Raw genomic sequence first — 23,354 nt, 5'->3', positions numbered from 1 at the left:
TGTGTAATTGCTTGGGAAGTGTTGGCAGTCTTGGTGCAAGGTACATGAGGCATGCGATACTCGGTGGTTATCTGTTAAGGAAGGCTTAATGCTTATTGGTGATATGTTAAGACTAAGCAATGCATGGGTAGGATATGCGTTGGTCTAAAGTATGTGACCATATGAGGGACGCGATAGCCTCAAGGTGAGCTATGCGTTAGCCAAGGTTGGGTGATGCATTGTTTGAAGAAGGCATGCGGCCAAGTGGGTGCAAGCGTTGGCTTGAGAGTTAACCTTTGCATTGATGATCAAGAGGAAAGGATCGGCTTAGTGATCTACTAGCTAGCCAGCTATCATGCTTAGGTTTGTTGTGATCTCTTTAAGGATGAGGTGGCAGCTTATCAATGAAGGGTTAGCATGCAGATGCTAGTATAAAAGGAAAGCTTGACTTCAAAGAGGGGGTTTGAGCAATTCACTTGTGCAAATGGAGTGATTCTAGAGCCATTCAAATATTGAGTGTGTCTAGTTATTGAGGGTAGATTTTTGGAAGGAAATTTGAGAGGAATCGGGCTGAAAATTGAAGAATCCAGCTGAAGGTCGAGCTCTCGGGTAAGCTTGAGCTAATATTGATGATTTGAGGACTCCGACCAAACCACTTGGAGTTCTAGGCTGAAATTTTAAGATAATCTTTCTAAGACATTTTAGAGCAAGTATATAGAAGAAAATATCATGAGAAAAGGCCTGGAAAATTAGTTATTCAAATTATAAGTTGAATCTAGAACTTTTGAACAAGCAGGCAGCTACTTGGGTTGAACAAGCAAGCAACTTGAAGGGCCAGATGATGATGCTAAGTGCACGTGCTAAGAGTTAAGTTGTGTGCAAGGGATGCGTTGGCCTATGCACAAGGTGATAACGGGTAGAAATGCACGTTATCATAGTACTAAGTTCTTAAACAATGTTGGATTGCGTTGATGAAATATATTAAATTGCGTCCATTAAGCATAAATTCTATAATATTCCGGTCGTATGCGTCCAACATATTAGAGCAGTTAATCTTTACATTTTTGTGCAGAATATGCGTTAACGCAATGTAGAGATTGCGATTATAGGAATACATTGGTCGAGCGCAACTTCATCGCAAGACTTTGTATTGATCGTGCTCGCAAACATTCGCCCAAGAAGAATCACCACAACTTTGTCAGTACAACATGGTGGGCGCATCCAGGTGAAAGGATAATTAAGAGCGATAGGATAGAAAGCTGATGATAGCCGAGCAAACTAGTTCACAGGCGAATCGGGTCTTGAACCACCTGGGTGAATCTTCCATCGTTTAGTAAACGCGGTTGGATATACGATTATTTAGCTACGATCGTGTACCAATAACTATGTGATGAAGCATGATGTACCTGATCGTTTAGCGCACAAGAAAAAACATACGAGTCCTATACGATCATTTAGACGAAGACGTTGCTGTGAAGCATTTTCGTCTAGACGATCACTTAACAAGCGATAAATAAACGATTTACTCCACGATTGTGTAGTTAGTAACTAAGCGATGAAGCTTGCTAAGCTACAAGATCGTCTAGTGTGCGCACGTTAACCTGCTCCCGAGTATCCTATAATCTACAATTTTTTACCCCATCGTTTACACAACCCGAACAACACTTGGTTGTCTTCTTCCTCAAAGAACAGCAACTCCTTGCCTTGAAGCTTTTTCACGAACAACTCACAGACTCAAACACTTTGAAATTATAGACTTGATTACAAGTTAATATGCCCAAAAATGCAGGGGCCCATACAATTAATTTCAAATGTAAAAGAATTTAAACAACCAGAGGCTTCATCCCAGAAACTCCATTAATCCACATCCACACAACTATTTAACGATTAAACAAACAACAGACATGCTTTTCCCACCGAGAAAGTAAATGATATTCTTTGCGTCAATGTATTTGGAATATCAGAACCTGACTCTGATACCAATTGAAGGAACTCTTATTAAAGAGTACCTATGATTAGAAGTGAGATCGTTCTAAACTCATTATGTCAGAATTACCGCATTCACAATCTAATAAACTAGATATGTATTTAACAACAAATTACAGGCATGCTTTGAACTTAAATGACAAAAAGAACGAAATACGTACTAATTGAAGAACCCTTCTTCGCCTCAAATCTCGCTCTCATCAACGAACTGCTCATCTTGCTCAGCGCAATCGTCCATCAAATCACGGTCGTCTACCAACAAACGGACTCCTCACGAACATAGCAGCAAGGTAGACACTACCACTTAGAACCCTTGGTATTCTCCGTGTGAGAATCCAGGAAGCGTGGGCTCTATTGGATTTAGTAGAGGGAAGAAGGAAGAGAAGATCGTATACCACGACCAAGCAAGTGGGACAAGCTAGGTGTCTATCGCATAAACGATTATTGATCGTTTAGGTAAAGGTATACGATTGTTTAGTATAAGGGTCACGATCGTATAGACGATTGTTTAGCAAACGCTCGGGCGCGCGATCGTTTAGGAAAAAGCTAAATGATCATTTAGCAAATCCTATGCGATCGTTTAGTAAACTACGTGCATGAATACGAATGTTTAGAAACGTTGAGCTATCGTGTAGGTTCTCGGTTTGCTATGCGATAGGCAGTATGCATTACACGTGAGCAAATATCTGATATCTTGCAAAATGAAAATAATTTTTATTTTATTCTTCAGTTACGAAAACTGAATGCAACCTCCCATTATCTCACTATTATGGAGAAAAAACCGACACAATTATCCTATAATTGTCAAAATTAGATAATAAATATAATCATATTATATTCATTAACCTATGGTTTAATATCACATCAAATGCAACATATGAACCATAGTCTTCTCTCCTCTACTAGATATAAATCATAGTTATATCATTTTCCTCCAAATAATGTATCTCATACATCATGTCAACTATATCATATATAATTGATCAGTTCAATCATTCATATATAATCGAACTCCCTCTTGTCAATTTGGACACTTCAAACTGACCCAAAAATTGATTCTCAACTTGAATTCATTGAGCTAGCAAGGGGACCTTATGGATCTATGGCTCGAAGCTCCAACGGTACGTGAATAGCTGACTAAACTCTTTAGCCATGAGATCCACCATCCGTTAACTACTAGGCATTCTACTAAAGATCGACAACTGCACTCTTCTTACCATAGATATTTTCTGTGTCCATCGGATATAACCAATCAACAGTACGATAACCCTTCACAGATGCTAGTAAGTACAGTTGGGCCAATTTACCGTTTTGCCCCTGTAGTTACATCTAACTCCTTAAGTACCACTGATCCCTCTAATTAACAATACAACATAGTCCTACTATGTGTGGACACCTCTCGGGCCATGAGAAGGTGTGTGGTACCACATCGTTTAACTCTCGGAATCAGCCCTTAAGGGAGTAATGTATCTACTTACCCCTACTTTGGGGAAGAAGTGAATTCCATCTTGTGTAGCTGAATTCTCAGCTCCCAAATTAGACGAATCCCCAAAGTGGTAGATTTGAGTCGGCGATCTAGCCACTCGCACCCGTGAAAATCAAAGGACTGCCCTCAAAGGCAGAAGTTTCCAATTCACTCAAGATTGAGGTCATGTTACCTATGGTCATCCTAGTGAAGTGAAGTCTCTGTCATGAATTGCGTTATATAACGAGACTATAACACTCCATTGTCCGGTCTTATACAAACTCCTTTGTATATGACACCCCTGCTCACATATCTCCACATGAATGATCAGGATCAGACCATCTATAGTAAGTCACAACACTTGTAACTATTCTACAATGCGGCCAATATTTGTAGCATTACCAGAATAAAGTTTCCCTCCTCTATCCATATACTACAAACCATTTTGGTTATCACTTAAGGCATGATCTACCTGTATGTCATCACATACATGCTTAAGTTACAAACGACAACCAGGGATCTTAGTTTATTGGTTTGTGGTAAAGCAAATAAAACATCCAATGTTGATAGACAAAAGTGAAGAAAATATCATATATTATTACATCACAAGCGTTTATTCGAAACTGTGTTTACAAACTACAGAACCCAACGAGAGTTTAGGGCATCATTCCCAACACTGGTAAGACTATCGGATGCGGCCCACTCTATAGTTGTTACAATGAGTTGTAAAGTGCTACAAACGAAGTGATCCTAATTCGTACATGTGATGACACTGAGTGGGGGCGTCATGTGCAATGAGTTTGCACAAGATCGGACCACAAAATAAGTCACTCTTACTTTATAACGTTGTTTACTGTTTAAGACTGACTATTTCAAAACGATGATCTAGGTAACTTGACCTTAATCATGAGCGAACTATAAACTACTGTTTATTCGGGATTATACTTAGATATGCATAGGTGAGGGTTGACTCAATAGCACCAGCTCAATAAGCCTCCTATTTCAGGGGTAAGACCGGGTAGATAGCTGGGGACATAAGATGCAAGATGGAATTTACTCCTACTCGCTTTCAAAGATAGTAAAGAGGTTATTCCCTTAAGTGTTGACTCCGGGCCTTGAACAACGGGCCCCACCCTCTCATTGGCTCGAGAGGACTTAGTTTGATGATCGGATCATAAACCAATTGTTTATTAGAGGATCAATTAGACTTAAGGAACAAGAGATAATCTTGGGGATATAACAACTTTTGATCCAGCCGTTATTACAAACAACCTGTGAAGAGTTAACTTACTAATCATGGTTATATCGAGTGGACACAATATATCTATAGTGAGGGGAGTGAAACTACGAGCTTTAGTGGAGTGACCCAGTAGTTAACGAATGGGGGTTTATTTGGTGTAAAGAGTTTAGCCAATTAATCATGGATTGTTGGAGCCCATGATCTATAGGTCCACTAGGTCCCTCTAGCTCACAAACGGATTAGCCTTAGAGTAGCGTGATAAGTAGATTTGAAACGTCCAAATTGGAATTAAACGAAATTGGAGAATCGATTAATATTTAAATATGATTTAAATATTAAACTCATGAATAAAGATTCATGGTAATGGAATTGGTGACGAATTAATTTAATATTTGATTTAAATTAATAATATTATTTGATTAATTTATTAATATTATTAGAAAATTAATTATTAAATTAATTAATTTTGTAAAATTATTAAAATTTTAATTTTTTGATTAATATGATTTTTTAAATCAAAATAAAAGAAGAAAACTGAAAATGGAAAAAGTGGGACTTCCCCACTTTTAGGTACAAGCACCTTAGTCATTAAACCACCATTTCTTCAACTCAATTAATTAAGCATGAGATTCATGCAAGGCTGTTAGTTGCATGAAAGTCATACAATAATATAAAGCTAGAATTTTAAGTGGAATGAGTAGAAAAACCGTCGCTGAATGTTGAGATTTGTGTCTGAAGAAGTGTTCTTCACACTGTGTAAAATCAGTAACCTCCTCTCCAATTCTCTTTGATTCAAGCTTATTTTAAGTCCCACAACTCAAACTAAGGCTCTAGAGAATAGTAGAAAAGACCTTGTGGTGGTTCACATCCAAAGAAGAAGGAGACTGCAGCTAAAGATCGTGATTCAAGAAGTACTTCAAAGGTTAGTGTCGAAACTCTGTTAGTTTATAAGCATAGTGTCGAAACTCTGTTAGTTTATAAGCATGCTTAGTTTGAAGCAAAAATTAATGAATTAGAATGTTTAATGTTCAAGTTTTGCTTCCGTTTGCTTCCTAAATCCAACAGTACATTGGGTTGAATAATCAATTTGATAAGAATACAATACAAAAGGGAAAAAATAGATAGGAAAGAAACCAAGAAAGGAAAAATACATAGAAGGAAAAATACTATAAAAGAAAATAATAATTAGGAATAAATCATAATTTATTTTAATAAAATACATATACATTATTTATACTAACAAAAATATGTAGTTTAATATAGGGAATTTGTAATGAATAGCAATTTAAAAATACTATAAAGCGAGCGTGTCACTCATATTTTTTATTTTGCAAATATGGTAAGATTTTCAAATCTGAAACTTCGTTTATTATTTACTCCGAAATTGCCCATATATCACGTTCTTCTCTTTTTTTTTTTCTCCAGTACAATTTTTTTTTATTTGATTTAAGAGATTCTTCCTCCTTGATTATTAGTTGGTATCGTCATAAATAAAAAATAAAATATTTATCAAAGTTTTTAAATGCCCTAATTTTTATAACTCATTTAAAAGTGGATTCACAGTCATATTGATTTTGCCATCTTGATTATTGGTGACATTACCAGTTCAATATCTTTTTCTTTGATTTCGTAGAGTTTTTTGGTTGAAGACACTTTGATATTTCTTTTCTCTGTTTTTTCTTGAGATTTGTTTTTATTAAATCGAGTTGTGTTGACCAATATCATAATGTTGAATGAAGTTTTTAGGTTATTTCCTTCCTTATAAATGTATCCATTCTAAACATGTGTGTTTTTACCCTTTTTCTTCTCATATATATTATTACAAACTTCAAATTTCATATTAAAACCAATAAATCAAAATTTCCTACTTCAATTCTAAATTTCTAAAATTCCAAAACTTTCAAATTCTCCAAATCCTTAATTCAAATCTCATATCAAACTACATCAAATAATTATTTTATCAATTATTCAATTATGACTCCAAATATCAAATAGAAATGGCATGATAATTAAATAGCAATCACAAAGTACTCAGTATTCAAAAGCATTTAGATAGCAATCAAATAGTAATCAAATAGTAACCAAATAGCAATCAGTATCATTGATTGCTATTTGATTGTTGTAATCAGACAACAATCAGGTAACAATTAGTATCATTGATAATTTGACAATCATTATCATATAACAATCTATATTATTGACAACCAGTATTAGATAACAAATCAATATAAGATAACAATTAGATAACAATCAGTATAAAAAAGCAATCAAACAGTAATCAAACAACAATTAGTATGTCATATAATAATCAGATAACAATCATATAACAATACATATCAAATGAAAACCAGATAGCAATCAAATAATAATCACATAGAAATTAGATAGCAATCAAATTTAAGGCGGAAGTCAGTGCATCATGGTCGCATGGATGGAATTTGCCATGTTTGCAAAAAAACAAAAAGTAGAGACACACCCCAAATTTCCAATTTATATTTTTATTAAAGTTGTAATTGCCCCTTTAATGTAAATAGGTTTTCTTTATTTTGAATACAAACTAAATCAGTGCAGTCTCTACTAAGAAAATTATGTAGTGAAACACATACTACAGAAGCTGGCTAATAATTCATATTACATTGAAGTTGTGGGATTTGAACTTAGAGGTGAAAGTGTCGAATAAGATCTTGACCATCCAAATGAGAAAGCGAGTTACATGCCATAGGCAAACAAGTCCAACCACCGCGAGCCAACACATAACTGTTAAGAAAAATCCATGGTATTGAGTATTAGGAAATGACATGAGGTTGACCATTTTAATTCCTAGCAAATACCCAATTGCTAAGGATACCACTGCTACGCACATGGCCAAGGCCAATAGCCAACTACAAATCCTATTCTCGAGTGGAAACCGACCGACGATCATCAAAATCACGCTCATTGATGCCAAGAATGAAACAGTGTTACTCCATAAGTATACCCAGTACAATTTATTTTGTTGGTATCTCATTACTGCAGTTCCAGCTGCAAATACAATTGTGCTGTTGCTGAAGCTAGCAAGCGGGCTGTATAAACCTAAGCCCATGGCCCATACATGATAAGGATATGTACTATTGTTAATACTGGAATAATTGAATGTAGTGTCTTGTTGCCAAACGCCGCCTGGAGGGTTCACTCCGGCTTGAAAAGTCACGGTTGCTATCACTGTAGCCACTAGCATCATTGTGCCTTGCACTTCTTCAACCCAATTCCCTTTGTATTCCAGATTCTTCCTCCATACCTTCCAACGTCCTGTCGGTTTTTTGGCGCACAACGATACAGATTCTCGTCTTTGTCTCTTGAGTTTTCTCTTATTTCTGATATTTCGTGATTCTAGGCTCTCTTTTGTGTCGTTCGATGATGAAAATTTTTCCATGTTTTTTCTAGTTTTTACTTCTGGAATCGAGAGTAAATACCCGACCATCTGCAAAAGAAAAACAAATAATGTAGGATAGTTTTGACTACATTGATATGATAATGATCTTTTTGAAGCATGTTATCTTATATAAAAGTGAGGAAAACAGAAGTTAAGAAAATTGATCTTCTGTACTCTCTTCTCGTTAGAAAGAAACTTTTAGAGGTTGGAGATAATTTGAAAGAAAGATCTGAGTAAGAGACTACTTGCGTTATTGATTACTTTTGATTTTTTAGCTTCATGCAATTTCTAATGGTTACAAATGTCTCTTCTCTAAATTTTTTTTTCTTATATATTCTAGATAACTCTACTATACTCTAAGCATCTCGTAGAAGCAATTTATCTAGAATATTATAATACATAATACTTCTACAAATTGGACTTTTGTTTAGATTAGGACAAAATACTTCTAAGCCACAATCAAATTTATATTTCAACATTCTTAACTTGATTCAATAATTTCCTTTCAAGACAATTGATTAGAGAAAAACTTAAGGGTGTTATCTAAACTACACTTATCTTTATATAACCCAAACAGTTGTTCAATATAATATTGACACATGGCAAATATTTTTTATTTTTATTTTTTTTGTGCGTAAATGAAAGGAGAACATAGAGACTAGATGCAACCCAAAATGATTAAAAAACCTATTTTCCGAAATCCAAAATGATTTTTGCTCTATTTTTTAAAAAGTTTTTTTACCTCTTGCTTACATCATACTCAAGCAATTTCACAAAATTACACCATTTTTTTCTCTCCTTCCCCTGTCTTGAGAGTTTTCTTTCTTTTTCTTTCCTTGTTACTCTCCCTCTATATTTTTGCTTTTCAACTTCAGTACTTAATTTACTCAACCAGCCTTCTCCAGCGAGTCTAGAAGTCTAAGTTCCTCCACCAGATCCAACGATTCTTCTTCTTCTCTCCCTCATTTTAGTTTTTCTTGCAGAATGAAATTGAGTGTCGAAAGCGGACCAAAGAGTGAGATTGAGCATCGAAGAGCGAGATCTTGAGAAAAAGGGAGAGATGAGAGCAATTTGTGAGGAGGAAAAGGGAGCGAGCGAGAGGCCAATATCCGCATGCATGAGGATTACGGTTTTGTAATTTCACCCGAATTTCATGTCAGTAAAGGATCAAAAAGCCTCGTTTTCAAAAAGTACAGCAATTCTGATTTCCCCCCTCAAGTGAACAATTAGCTTTCCATAGCCTAGGTTAAAACCGACATTAAAGATCCGTTTCTTTCTTTCTTTTTTTCTTAAGAAACCAACATTGTACATTTGTTTTTAGGTTTTTCCAACTAACATCAAAGTCCAGATTTCCAGTAGTATTGCAGCCTAACCCTTTTTATATAACATAGAAGAGACACCTTTAAAAGACAAATTATATAACTGCATAATATATGAACAGCACCTTAGCTTAAGGAAAAAAACCTACATTAGATTTCTTCTAAAAAAAAAAGAAAAAAAGAAAAGAGAAAAAAACCCTCCATGTACCTAGAAATTTTTAATTAAATGTAGCTTAATTAATGTCTAACCGCTAGTTATGATTGAAAGAATTATTCTATGTAATAATAATTTCTTACCTCAATTCGTCGTAACATCAAAGACAAATCCAAAATAGTATTTCCCGCATCATCCACTGTGTTGAGAAAATCTTAATCAAATAATAATGTTTGAGCAGATAGCAACTTCATTCCCTCCAAATGATTACCTTGTACACATAAATGTAAAACAGTTTGACCATTATTGTTGAGCTTCATCAACACAGATTGTGGCCTTGCTTTTATCAATAATTGCATTATCTCAATTTTGCCACTCATCACTGCATAATGAAGAGGAATGAAGCCATTATGATCTTCAACCAAGCAAGCACTTGTGTTCTTCTCCAATAAAGCTCCAACCATCTCAATATCTTCATTAGCACAAGCTAAGTGGAGTGGTGTTCTTTGAAAGGCGTCAACTTCAGCAGCAAGTTGAGGGTTGTGATCCAAAAGCAACCGATTGAATTCATGGTGGCCATGAGAAATCGAGACGTGCAATAATGGAGTACTCTCAACTGTAATGGAAGAAGTATAGATTAGAGCCTTTTGAATGAGATACGGATGTTGTTGGATTAGAGTCTTGAAGGTTTGTACACATCCAATCTTTGATGCCTCATAAAGCTTTCGTATATCTTCTTCATCGGGTGACATTGCTACTATAACTTGGCTGTTTTGTGGCTCTGAAGAATTGAAAAGAGGTGTAATTTCTTGGTGGTTCTCATCCATTTTCTCTCTGAAGATCATAATCTCACTTATCTCTTTATGGAAAGAGTAATAAAATCGATAAATAGGGAAGTTATTGTTGTGATAAATTGTTAATGTTGGTGTGCATATATGCATAATTGAGGGATCCACTTTTGCAAGTCTTCGTTAACCTCTCAAATCCTTTTTCCTTTCTCACATATTAATTAGAAGCATTACTAAGAAATTCAGTCGGTTCGTATGTGGACTGACTGTGTCTTAAGTTGATAAGCCTGTCCTACAAGAAAATGTCAAATCAGCTGCAACCAACTACCATAATTAATTGCACTTCATGTCGTGTTTGTGTGGTTGTCAATGGTTTAGAATTTTGACAGACATGTTCGTGGATTGGGTTGGAATGAATTGGATTGAAGTACTTTTTAAACCAATTATTTAAGTTGTAAATTTTTTTAAAACCCAAATAACCCTTTATTAAATAATGAATCCAACTCAACCCAACTATGAAATATTTGGGTTGACAAACATGTTCTGGGTTGGGTTTGGATCGTTTATTTAAAATTTTATCTAAAAAATAAGTAAAATGTTAACATATATAATTTTTAGGAAATTATTTTAAATGACAAAACTACTGAAAATATTAACTAATAATAACAAAATATCATAATTTATATACGATAGGCCCAATAGACTACTATTTGTGTCTATCATAACACAGATAGACTTAGATAGTAGTCTATTGCGGTCCTCGTAGTTAGACAGTGAAAAGTTGCTATATTTGTAAATATTTTGGTTCAGTTTCATATATTTGAATATAGTCCAAATTTTTATTTAATTATTTTCATATATTGAGTTAAAATTAACCATTCAATTTCAATTTATATTATGAATTTCTTTCCAAATCGCTAAAAAAATATGTTTATGCATAGTTGGAGAAAAAAAATATTTGTAAAATTAATAATAAGTTTGTGTTGGTTCGAGATGACTTTAGTTATTCTAGGTACCCATGACCGAACCCTAACCCATAATTTTTTCATTTGTTTGAACTCAATCCAAACAATAGGGGTTGGGTTGGGAAAAGTGGATTAGGTTTTTTGAACACCCCTAGTCAAAATTACTTGTCATTTTCAAAATCACTCTCAAACATGCTTTTGTTCACTTAAAATTAAATTTGTTGATATGAAAAGTAACATTAGAAGGGTAAAATTAAATCTTTAATTGATTTGGCGTGATTAAAAGTATATTTAGCGTGATTTTGAAAATGACAAAAGTGATTTACAATTTCAAAAGTAATCCCAAACGTGCACTTTGATTGCGTACATATATTTCACCGTTATATATTATATAATATATATACACTACACAAAATATACCTTTTAATAGCATTTGAGCATGGAATTTCACAAAAATGCTATAAAAAGAAAAAAAAAAACAGGAAGGCTAAAAATTGGAAGCTCGCTAAGTCTCTCCCCAAAAAGTATCACGCTTTTTTACATTTTCCCTTTCAGTCTTCATCTCTCTCAGCCTTTCATTTCCGTTCTCTCATTTTCCCTCTCAGCCTTCATCCTCTCTTAGTCTTACTCTCTCATTTTCGTTCTCTCTCCATCTATCGATTCTCTCTCAGTCTTCTGCTTTTTTCGTCTCCATCGATTGCCCTTGCTCCATCGCCTCTTTTTTGCAGGTGACAAGGCGAAAATGCTAGCACTTATGAATTGCTTCTACCAGTGGAGCAATAGTGTAATGGATGAGCTAAATTGAGAAGGATTGATTGTGTACTCACTGTATTGATGAAACCATGGAGTCGATCAAATGGTATCTGAAGGGCTTTGATTAGGACGTTTGATTGTGGTTCGTGAGAAATGGGTCTGTTTGTCAACATCGTTGATCTGCCTATATCCATCTACAATTTTGTGTAGGCTATATCTCAGGTATGTGCTGTTGAAACATTTGTCATTATTAAACTTTATTTGTGGCCTTTAATATGATTTTTGAGTTTTGTAATTTTTAGTTTTTTGTAACCAATGGTGATTTTTAAGTTATAGGAGTTATGTGAGTTATGAGCATTTGATGACATTTTTAAGTTATAGGAGTTATGTGAGTTATGAGATGTTTGTAACCATTGGTATTCCTAACGTTATGTTTGAAAGCCTATATAAAGACATGCTTAGTTGAATGGAAAATATATCTCTCATTTTTCATATTTTTCCTTCACGTTTTTTTCTAACATGTTCGAGTAGATATCTATGCATTGTTCTTTGAAACTCCACCACCTCTCATGTTCATTTCATTCTTTAGGGTTTAAACAATTGCTAGTTTTTTCATCAATCGTCGCATTTAAAGGGCCTCCACTTCTCAACTTCACCGAATCACCTCATTTGCTATGGTTGTTTGAAATTTCTTCAATCAAAACAAAAGTTTCTCTTTCTGTTGCCATGAATTTCCGTACCTTATCAAGAAGAGATCTCCAAGCAATATGTAAGAGGAACAATATTCTGGCTAATAACACTAATGTAGCAATGATGGATGCTCTTTCCATTCTTCCATCTGTGAGTCGTCTTTTTTAATATTTTATGTTTCTTTAGTTAATTTTTTATTTAGATTTTTAATCAAGATTTGTGATTTTCACATTCAAGATGGATTCTGCCAAGCCTCTTTCAGATAATTTGGATGAGTTCATGAGGATAGTCTCAGAGTTCAAGAGCCTTGGTGAGAAAATTAGCAACAATAATGAGGCTTTTGTGCTATTAAACTCTCTACCCAAAGCCTATAAGGAGGTGAAGAATGCTTTGGAGTATGGCAGAGATTCAATTACCGTTGATGCCATCATTTCAACATTAAGAACTAGAGAGTTAGAGCTTCAGTCAGTCAAGAAGAAGCAACCTAGTGCAGAGGGGTTGTTTACCAAGGGGAAGAACAAGCAGAATCAGTCTAAGGAGAATAAAAACCAATCAGGTGAAGAGCACAAACCTAAGACCAAACTGAGATGCAATTACTGCAAGAAGAAAGGTTACCTGATGAGAGATTGCTACAGTCTTGAAAAGAAAAACCAAGAAAAAGAGAAAGATCTGAAGGGAAAACAACCAGAAGCATCAATGGTTGAAGGTTCCCACTTTTACTCTGATGCCTTAGCCTCCACAAGAAATCAAATCAACCTAATCAGTCCTCTTGGAAAGCATGATTGGGTACTTGACTCCGGATTGTATTCTATCACATGATACCTTTTAGACCTTGGTTTAATACTTACAAGGAAATAGATGAAGAATCAATGTACATGGGAAACGATGAAACCTACAAGATAAAAGGGGTTAGTTTAGTGTCCTTGAAGCTAAAGGATGGATCAATCAAGCTTCTAAGAAATGTTAGACATGTACCTTTGCTCAAGAGAAACTTGATATCTCTGGGCATGTTAGACTCCATTAGGTGTGAATGTAGAGGAAAAGGTAGAGTTCTTGAGGTGATCAAGGATTCCAAAGTTGTGTTGGTTTGTGAGAAGGTCAATGAAAAGAAGTAGAGCTGATGACAAGTGCCTACACAGCTTCAACAACAAGCTTAACAGAGGTTGACTTGTGGCACAAAAGATTATCCCATATCAGTGAGAAAAGAATGCAAGCTCTGTCCAAGCAAGGAATCCTGCCCAAAGGTATCAGTGAGCACCTTTCCTTTTATAAACACTGCATATTTTAGGTAAAGCAACAAGACAAAGTTTCACAAAATCTCAGCACACCACCAAAGGAGCATTGGACTATGTCCATTCTGACCTATGGGGACCATCTCTATACCAAGCCTTAATTTCTCAAGGTATTTTCTAACCTTTATAGATGATTTTTCTAGGAAGAGCTAGATCACGATTTTTCTAGGAATAGCTAGATCACTTTCTTAAAACTAAGGACCAAGTTTTTGGGAAGTTTAAAGAATGGAAAGCCATGATAGAAAATAGAATATATAAAAGGTTAAAATACTTTAGAACCGATAATGGGCTTGAGTTTTGCAATGAACACTTTATAAATTTTGTAGTGAGAATGGTATAACTAGCAAAGAAGAGTGAGGTATACACCTCAACAAAATGGGGTTGCTGAGGAGGGACACCTTATCCTGGTGACACTACGGATACAACCTGCTTTGTACATATTTATAAGTGTTGTAAAGTGCTACAAATGGTCTGATCTTGAACATTCATGTGGAGACATGCACGCGCGGGTGTCCTATACAAAGAGTTTGCATAAGACCGGACCACAAGATGATTAGTCTCTTTATATAATGTCGTTGATAATTGAGACTTACGTTCACTAAAATGACCATAGGTGACATGACCTTAATCCTAAGTGAGTTGAAAACTTCTGCCTATGAGGGCAGTCCTTTGATTAGTATGGGTGAGAGTGGCCAGATTGCCATCTCAATAAGTCTACCTTTTTGGGGATTCGTTTGATTGGGGAGCTGGGAACTCAGCTACACAAGAAAAAATTCATTTCTTCCCCAAAATAGGGGTAAGTAGATAAATTTTTCCCTTAAGGGCTGATTCTGAGTCTTGAACATAGTTGTCACACCCTCTCTTTGGAAGAGAGAACTCAATCATAGTAGAACTATTACTTATTGTTCATTAAAGAAATCAGGTCGAATAGTGCAGCTGTCAGTCTTTAGTAGAGTGACCAACAGTTAACTGATGGTGGATCTCATGACTAAAGAGTTTAGTCAGTTATTCACGTATCATTGGAGTTTCAAGCTACAAGTCCATGAGGTCCCCTTGGTAGCTCAATGAGTTCAAGTTAAGAATTAGATTTTGGATTAGTTTGAAGTGTTCAAATTAATAAGAGGAAACTCAATTATATGTGATATAATTGATATGATGTATTAGATACATTAATTGGAGGAATTAATATAAATATGATTTATATTAAATACCATAAAATAGAAAAAGAACTATGGTTTATATGTTCCATAAGATGAAATATTAAAACTATAGATTATAAATATAATATGATAAGTTGATTATCATATTTATTTATAATATATTAATCATATGATAATTTATTCTATTTGAGTGGGAGATTATTGGAAGTTTTATGGTAACCGTGAGATAAAATAAAAACTGCTTTCCAAAATTAGAAGAGTGGATTCATTTGGAAAATTCTCACGGAAAAGGCTAACAAGTAAAAAGAGTTTTTACTAAGCGATAGCATTGACAGCATACACGATCAGCTAAGAGTTGACTATGCAATAGTTACTTGTTGATCGTTGTTACACAATCGAGTAGAAAAGTTTATACGATAGGCTTCATCTTCTAAACGATCGAATACATCGTCTCTACGATAGACAGTGTTCATATCTCCTACTTACTCGATCGTATACCTCCTGTCTTCCTCAATCCAAGATCATATAGAGCCCACAACTCCTGGATTTTCACACGGAGAATACCAAGGTAACACTTATGGTGGTGTTCCTATTCAGTTCGAGGATCTTGTACTCGAATAGGTTCGAGGTGCATTCAGACGTTTATGGAGGTGGTGTTCTGTTCGTTATGTTCGAGTGTTGCTGCGAATGCATTGGAATCGGTCAAGGGATACTTAAAGAAAAGTTCTTCAAAGGTACGCATACTTTATCCCTTGTACGTTGTTGTAGCATACTGTAATTTCGGTTTATGCATAATTTGTTTATTTCTGGTTAAACTGTAATTGTTATATTCATTCTAAATGGGATTTGGAACGATCTACTTCCGCTGCTCATGGAGATCTCTGTTTTAGATTTCCTCCATAATCATCCTCCTAACCTAGATAACCTCAAGGTCTTTGGATGTGTAGGGTTTGTACACCAAAATAAGAGAAAATTAAAGGCCAAAGTAGACAAGTGTATATTTTAGGCTTTACAAAGGGTGTCAATGGGTTTAATATGTGGCATCTGATTGATAAAAAGTTCATAGTGAGCAGAGACATCACCTTTAGGGAAGAGGAAATGTTTATGTAAAAAGAGAAAAAGGTAAAGGTTGAAGGAAAGTCATCCAACATCGATTTGAGGTGGAGTTTTCATTTGAGCAGCCAAATGAGTCTAGCCAACCTAGTGACACAGAAAAAACTGAGGAAGATGTAGGGGAACATGAGGAGACAGCATGTGAACAACCTGATTTAAGCCAGTATGTCTTAGCTAGGGATAGACAAAGGAGAACTATCACACTTCTAGCTAGATATATTGAAATGAATTATATGAATCTGGTTTTAAATGTTGTGGTAGCTTCTACTAACCAAGAACCAACTACCTTTGAGGAAGCAACAAGTTGTGCTAATGCAAGGGATTGGATTGAAGCAATAAATGAGGAGATGCATTCACTAAAAGTGAATGACATTTGGCCTTTGGTTCCTCTACCAAAAGGTTACAAACCTGTTGCATCTAAATGGATTTTCAAACTTAAAGAAGGAGTATCCTATGATCAAAAGCCTAGGTTTAAAGTTAGATTGGTTGCAAAGGGGTTCACTCAAAGGGAAGAAATAAACTATTATGAATTTTCTCTCCTATTGTAAAATAGACTTCCATAAGATTTCTTCTATCCTTAGTTGCTCAAAATAATCTAGAATTGTATCAACTAGATGTCAAAACTTCCTTTCTTCATAAACATCTAGAGGAGACCATTTATATGCCGCAACCTAAAGGATTTGAAGTTAAAGGGAAAAAAATCTCTTTTGCTTACTCAATAAGTCTATATATAGGTTAAAACAATCACCTATATGCTAGTTTAAGAGATTTAATGACTTTATTTCTAGCCTTGGGTTCAAAAGAAGTTTATTTGACCTTTGTGTTTATGTAAATACAGGTTCTTACAAGGACAAAGTTTACCTACTCATACATGTAGATGACATGTTGGTGGCAGGTACGTCGAAAGAAGATCTAACCCATATTTAAAACCTCTTAAAAAGAGTGTTTGATATGAAAGACTTACGAGAAGCAAGCAAGGTCCTAGGAAAAGAGATCCTTAGGAACAAAGAAGAGTCTATTCTAAGCATTAATCAGTCCAATTATTGTGAGAAGATCCTTAAAAGGATCGACATGAATGATGTCAAACCTGTTAGTTTACCTATTGCTCAGCACTTTAAGCTTTCCTCAACTAGCTCTCCTAAGGATTCTAACCAAGAACATCAGAAATTGATGGTTGTTATACCTTATAGTCAAGCAGTCAGAAGCCTAAAGTATTTAATGATTTCTACTAGACCTAATCTCTCATATTCAGCTAGCTTAGTTAGTAGATATATGTCTAATCCTTGTAAAAGACACTGGGAGGCTACTAAATGGATCCTAAGGTATTTAGTTTGGTCTAAAAACTAAAAGTTAGTCTACCAAATGGATCCTAAGGTATTTATTGATATGTGGATGCTGACTATGCTAATGATTTGGACAAAAAAAAGGTCCGAACAGGTTAGCTTTTCCTTTTTGGTCTTAATCTAATAAGCTGGAAAGCTTCACTATAGCCTATAGTAGTCCTATGTATAACAGAAGTTGAATATATGGCTTTAACTGATGCAATCAAATAGGCTTTGTGGCTCAAGGGCCTGCTAAAAGACTTTGTATAGATCAAACAGTAGTGAAACACTACTGTGACAACCAAAGTGCTATCCATTTGTCCCGAAATCCATAATTCCACACTAGAACAAAGTACATTGATATCAAATATCATTTCATTAGAGATAAAATTGAGAGGGGAGAGAAATTTTAAAGGTCCATACTTCTGACAATGCAACTGATATGTTAACAAAACCTATTTCAAAGCTTAAATTATTTAAATGTTTAGAACATATTGGAGTCAAGGTATTGGAGTCAAGGTGGAGAATTTGAAGAAGCTTTGACTCAAATACCTCCAATTTTATTTGTTTATAACTAAGAACTGTAACAGTCAGCTGGTATATTCTATAAATACCATTGATTATAAATTCAAATATCAGAGTTATCATCATTTCTTAGTTCTCTGTAAACAACAAAATTTTGTACGCAATCTTCACCAGTAAAAGAATTCAGATCTTCCCGTGGACGTAGGCAATCTTGTCAAACCACATAAACACAATGTCTCCTTCTTCTTCCTTTATCTCTCTTATTCATTTGAATATTTCTTTACTGCAAATCGCGCACCATTCAATCAACTTTCAAATTGCATCGAGTAATCAGATTATCGAGTCAATCATGCATCGATTCTTCGCTATCGAGTAGCTTCGAGTACATCGTTTTCACCTTCGAGTTGCATCGAGTATCGTTCAAGAACCATCGAGTACAATCAAGTATTAATTCTATTGTCATCGAGTTGCATCAGGATTTAATTGTGACTTTTCAGACGAAGAAGAGACTTCTCATCGAGGATCGAGTAGGAAGCAGTCGAGGATCGAGTTCTGAGTATCGAGGATTTGGAAAAATAGTTCTGAGCCATTTCTTCATCTCTCCAGCATTGATCTAGAATATTTGGGACTTATGAAGAGTGATCAACCCAACAAATTTTGATTAACTTCCATAAACACATAAAAGCCATAAAATGAATCCTACAATCCTATTTTGCTACCATAACTGCATAAAACTACTAGTAAGACATAACTATTTTACTATCATAACTGCATGATAGCAACATATTAACCAACTAGATAATGAAGTAATCATACCTAATAGTTCATAATTCTTTCACATCTTCAACCTATGGCTACAAGTAAACATCAATTTCCTTTCTAAGAGATTTTGGACCAGGTATGAGTAAAAACATGAAGTAGTTTGCCTCCAACATGCATTTTAAAGGTGGAAAATTATAAGGGATTATCACCACAGGCCACATTCTGTACAAAGTACTCATATCTCCAAACAGATTATACCTATCTGAAACTAATGCCAAACGAACATTTCAAGGATATAAGTGAAAAGAGGAAATTCATGATCAAAATTTTTCCACCCATTTGCATCAGCTGGATATAGTAACACACCTCTGTTTCAACTCGCTTATCTTTATGTCATCTCATGTTAGAAGCATATTCTTTGGATGCAAATGATCGCTTTAATCTCGGTATTAATGGAAAATTATGTAGTACCTTATGTGGGATTTTTTGTACCCTTGCCATCATCAACTTTGTAATGAGACTCACCACAAACTAGGTATTGCTGTAAATATGCAAATTCTATCCAATACAATACACAATCGTATTTGCATGCATGAATAAACTCATAACCTAGACTTAAGTCATGCAATTTTCGCTTAGTTTCATAAAAGGACATAGGTATAACGGTGCCGGCTAGAAATGCTGCTTTTAACAATTCTTACAACATGTCAAACGATTGGTTACTCCAACCGTTTAGAACTTTGATATGCATCAACTTCACTAAAAAGTTAAATGACAAAAATTGTGAACCAGCATATAGTTCATTACATGATTTAACCATTAAATCGTCAAATAAGTTTATGGTATTTCTTTCTCTACCATTAAAGGACATTTCATTCTCGACCCCTTCTTCATTTACGTCTTCGTTTTCAATTGAAACTTGTAGATTGTTTATAAGATTCAATATTTTATTTTCTTCAACATTATTACACTTTATGTTAGTTTCTTCATCATTATGTAACGAATAAATTGTATGACTTTCAAAACCTCTACATAATTTGACTAGCTCTTCATGATATACCCATTCACAGTATGAAGAGGATATTCCATATGTTAATAGATGTCACTTCATACACTCTAATGACTCCCACATTGAATTCATACAATTCTTGCATGGGCATTTTGTTCGTTCGAAAATCATTAACATGAAACTTCGCCACATCTAAAAATTGAGATACTTCTCTATACTCGACTGATAACTTATTTCTATGTTTTATCCATTCTTTATTCATCCTTAAAAATAAACCTTTTCTTATCAAACTTGTAATCCAAAACAAATTATAACCTGTATTTGATCCAAAAATTAAGAATTTGATTAACAAAAAACTAAACACGAAAACATTATCAGATGAGTAATTAGTTATTAAACGAAGTCTAAGTTAATTATTAACTATACTACACTATTTTCATCAACGGAACTCATCTAATTGATTAAAGAGAAAATAACATTACAAAAATTTGATTATTCTTGATTAGTTTTAATAATGGTGAGCAAATTCAAGAACAGATTCAAAATAGAGGGAAAGTAACATTCTTCAATTTTTGTATCTTTTTTTCTTTTCTTTAGAATACTATAGTTCATGTTGAGAGCTTATAGAAATTTAAAATATATTAATTAATTTTGATTGGTGTAATGAACCCAGGAGCGAAGATCAGTTATGGACATAATTTTCCATTTTCAAAAGCTCAAGAAAATTATCCTATACAGAATCAATCAAACACAACCATGAAAAGAGAACAAACAAACCATGATTTCACAACCAAAATCCCTAAACAAACCTTCATCTTACTATTAAAATCCATAAACAAACCCTTATTTCACCATTAAAATACCTTAAACACAGCCATGAAAAAGAGAGATTACCTGTGCTAATCAACAACAACGCACGTTCGACGATATTCTATGGATTACCAATGCTGATCGATGGTAGCTTTTAAGACGGCGTTCGATGGCCCAAATGCTTAAAATTAGTCGATGGCCCAATGCTTTAAATTAGTCAACGACCCAATGCGTTCAACGGTTTGAAGGGAGCAGCGTTCGATGGCGCTCAATGATTGTACGTGCGGTGTTCGAACGAAGGGAGGGGATCAGAGAGCAGAAGAGGAAAGGGTGCTTCGAGGCGAGGTGTCCAGATTTCAGATTTGATATTAGGGTTACTAACTCCTGACGTATATAATGTAATTATCGGTAGTTAGTACTAACTCCCAACGACTAAAGTTAGTCGTTAGGAGATACTCTGTATCTCCTAATGACAAGGAAGGGTCATCGGGAGTTATGCATAACTCTCGATGATTGTTGTAATGGCGTTCAGAGATACTATATCTCCCGATGATTTTACTCCTTACGGTGGGTTTTAACTTCAGGAGATCGTCTTTTTCTTGTAGTATATATATATTATATGAATCTTATATGATGCTTATTTAGATATACAAATTTTGATTATGTGAATTATATATATATATTTTCACTTCTAATGTGTAACAAGGTATAAAATATAATAATAGCAACATGAACATAATCGAGAAGCTATAAAAAGTCCCTAAAAAAGCTACAAAAAGTTTTAAAAGCTATGGAATTTTTTTATTTATTTATTTTTTTGATCATTTGAAGACTTGTGATAACTTTCATTAGATAAATGGATATAGATTCAAATAAATGCTATAATAGACTGGCAACCACCTTAAATTTTGGCTATAAAAATGTTTTTACAGCTCTTTTAAAATTCTATCTTACATGTTACAAAGATCAAAATTGATTTACAAAAGGTTATAAAAAGTCAAGTATTTCATAGTGTGTTACTAAATGCTATAAAAAGATTAGACTTTTTATAGCATTTTCAAAACGCTATAAAAAATCTCATATTTTTAATTGTGTGGGCTTTAACGACTTTGTAAAAAATGCTATAAAAGACCTATTATAACATTTTTTTCGAAGCTACCATAGGTCTCTTTTCCTGTAGTGTGTGTATATATACACACACTATCGTAGGTCTCTTATCCAATAGTATGTGTGTATATATATAAAACGTCTTTTACCATTTTTTTCTTCATTTTCAAGAATAATATGTGGAGAAGCAAGAAAGAAGCCTAACCAAGCCAAACATTGTATTCTCATGATAGTGTCTCTTTAGACTTATCATTCTTAAATTGGATTTCAATTTGGATTCTCGTAGGCAAATGATCAAATCATTATAAGCTTTTTGAAAAATGACCAACAAAGATTTTGTGTGTAAAAATAGTCAAAAGACTACCATGTTCAATCTCATAACTTAAAAAATTGACAAATATATGCTCCCTAGCTATTTTATCCCAATATATTTACAAACAAAATATACTAACCTAAACAAAATCTAATTATCCAACCACTTCACTTAAAAAAAAAACTAGAAAATCATCCTCATTGAAAATTAAAAGAAAAAAAGATTCTCCCCATTTTAAAAAATTTATAACAAAAGGAATCTCCATTTAAAAAAAATTATCACAAAAAAGATCTCTCCATTTAAAAAAAACAAACTATAGCAAAAAAATAAAAATAAAAATAAAAATAATAAAAAAATAAAAAATAAAAACTCCATCGACATGAAAATCCAAAGTGTATTAATAGTGCCAGCAAATCCAAACAACAGAGTATATAAATAACCTGCCACAAATGGTTTGGCCAAATCAAAATGACAATATCAAAATACCTATCCGTAATAATGCAATAATCATGACAATTAAAATTTAGGCATGACATATCCCTAATAATATAATAATCATGACTATTAAAATTTAGGCATGACATAAAGCAAATATTTTATACTCAAAATAACTATCAAATAACTTCTATCTATCAACACTTCAAAATTTTCTCTTACGACATGTCATATATACCTTCTACCCCTAAACAATTAAAATATTTATCATATTTTGACATAAATACATCATATTAAAAAAATAGCTACACACTTTGTATTAAAAATAAATTTTTATTATGTTGAGCTTGCAACTACTTTGTAATAACTAAAAAAACCCGTCAAACTAATAAGCAAATCTAATTAAAAAAAATTAAACTGGATAGCTACAGAAATACCCTACCGTGGAAACTAAATCTTCATGTGAGAAAGATGTATTTTTTAAAGAATATTAAAGAAAAATGATACTTATCAATGATTGCCTCAACTTGTGCTTTAATTGTAAATATGATTGTTGTAATACTTACCTTGAAATATGTTACATTAATAGTTGATTACTATCTCTTTGTATGTAAAGCTTTACAAAGTCTATTTTAAAAAAAAAAAATTATGGTATGAATATAGAAAATCATTTTTCATAACTTGGTCTAGGAAACAACTTATGTATAATTAACTACTAGATAAAGGTACCATAGTCTCTGGTGAGACATAGCAAC

General features: G+C 33.9%; 1 protein-coding gene across 1 annotated transcript; it reads right to left on the bottom strand.

Annotated features, from left to right (window-relative positions):
• Positions 1–7,152: 7,152 nt before the first annotated feature.
• On the bottom strand, positions 7,153–10,561 carry LOC120072052 (uncharacterized). Its single transcript, XM_090306579.1, has 3 exons — positions 9,827–10,561; positions 9,699–9,754; positions 7,153–8,130 (listed from the first exon to the last, which is right to left on the bottom strand). The coding sequence occupies exons 1-3, from the start codon at positions 10,494–10,496 to the stop codon at positions 7,297–7,299; spliced, it is 1,560 nt and encodes a 519-aa protein (XP_090162705.1). The 5' UTR covers positions 10,497–10,561; the 3' UTR covers positions 7,153–7,296.
• Between the last annotated feature and the right edge of the window lie 12,793 nt (positions 10,562–23,354).

This window comes from Benincasa hispida, chromosome 1 (genome assembly GCF_027475165.1).
Source record: "Benincasa hispida cultivar pf3 chromosome 1, pf3_genome.v1.1, whole genome shotgun sequence".
NCBI lineage: Eukaryota > Viridiplantae > Streptophyta > Magnoliopsida > Cucurbitales > Cucurbitaceae > Benincasa > Benincasa hispida.
Note: the sequence above shows the minus strand (reverse complement) of the source record. Positions and strands in the feature narration are given on the sequence as shown.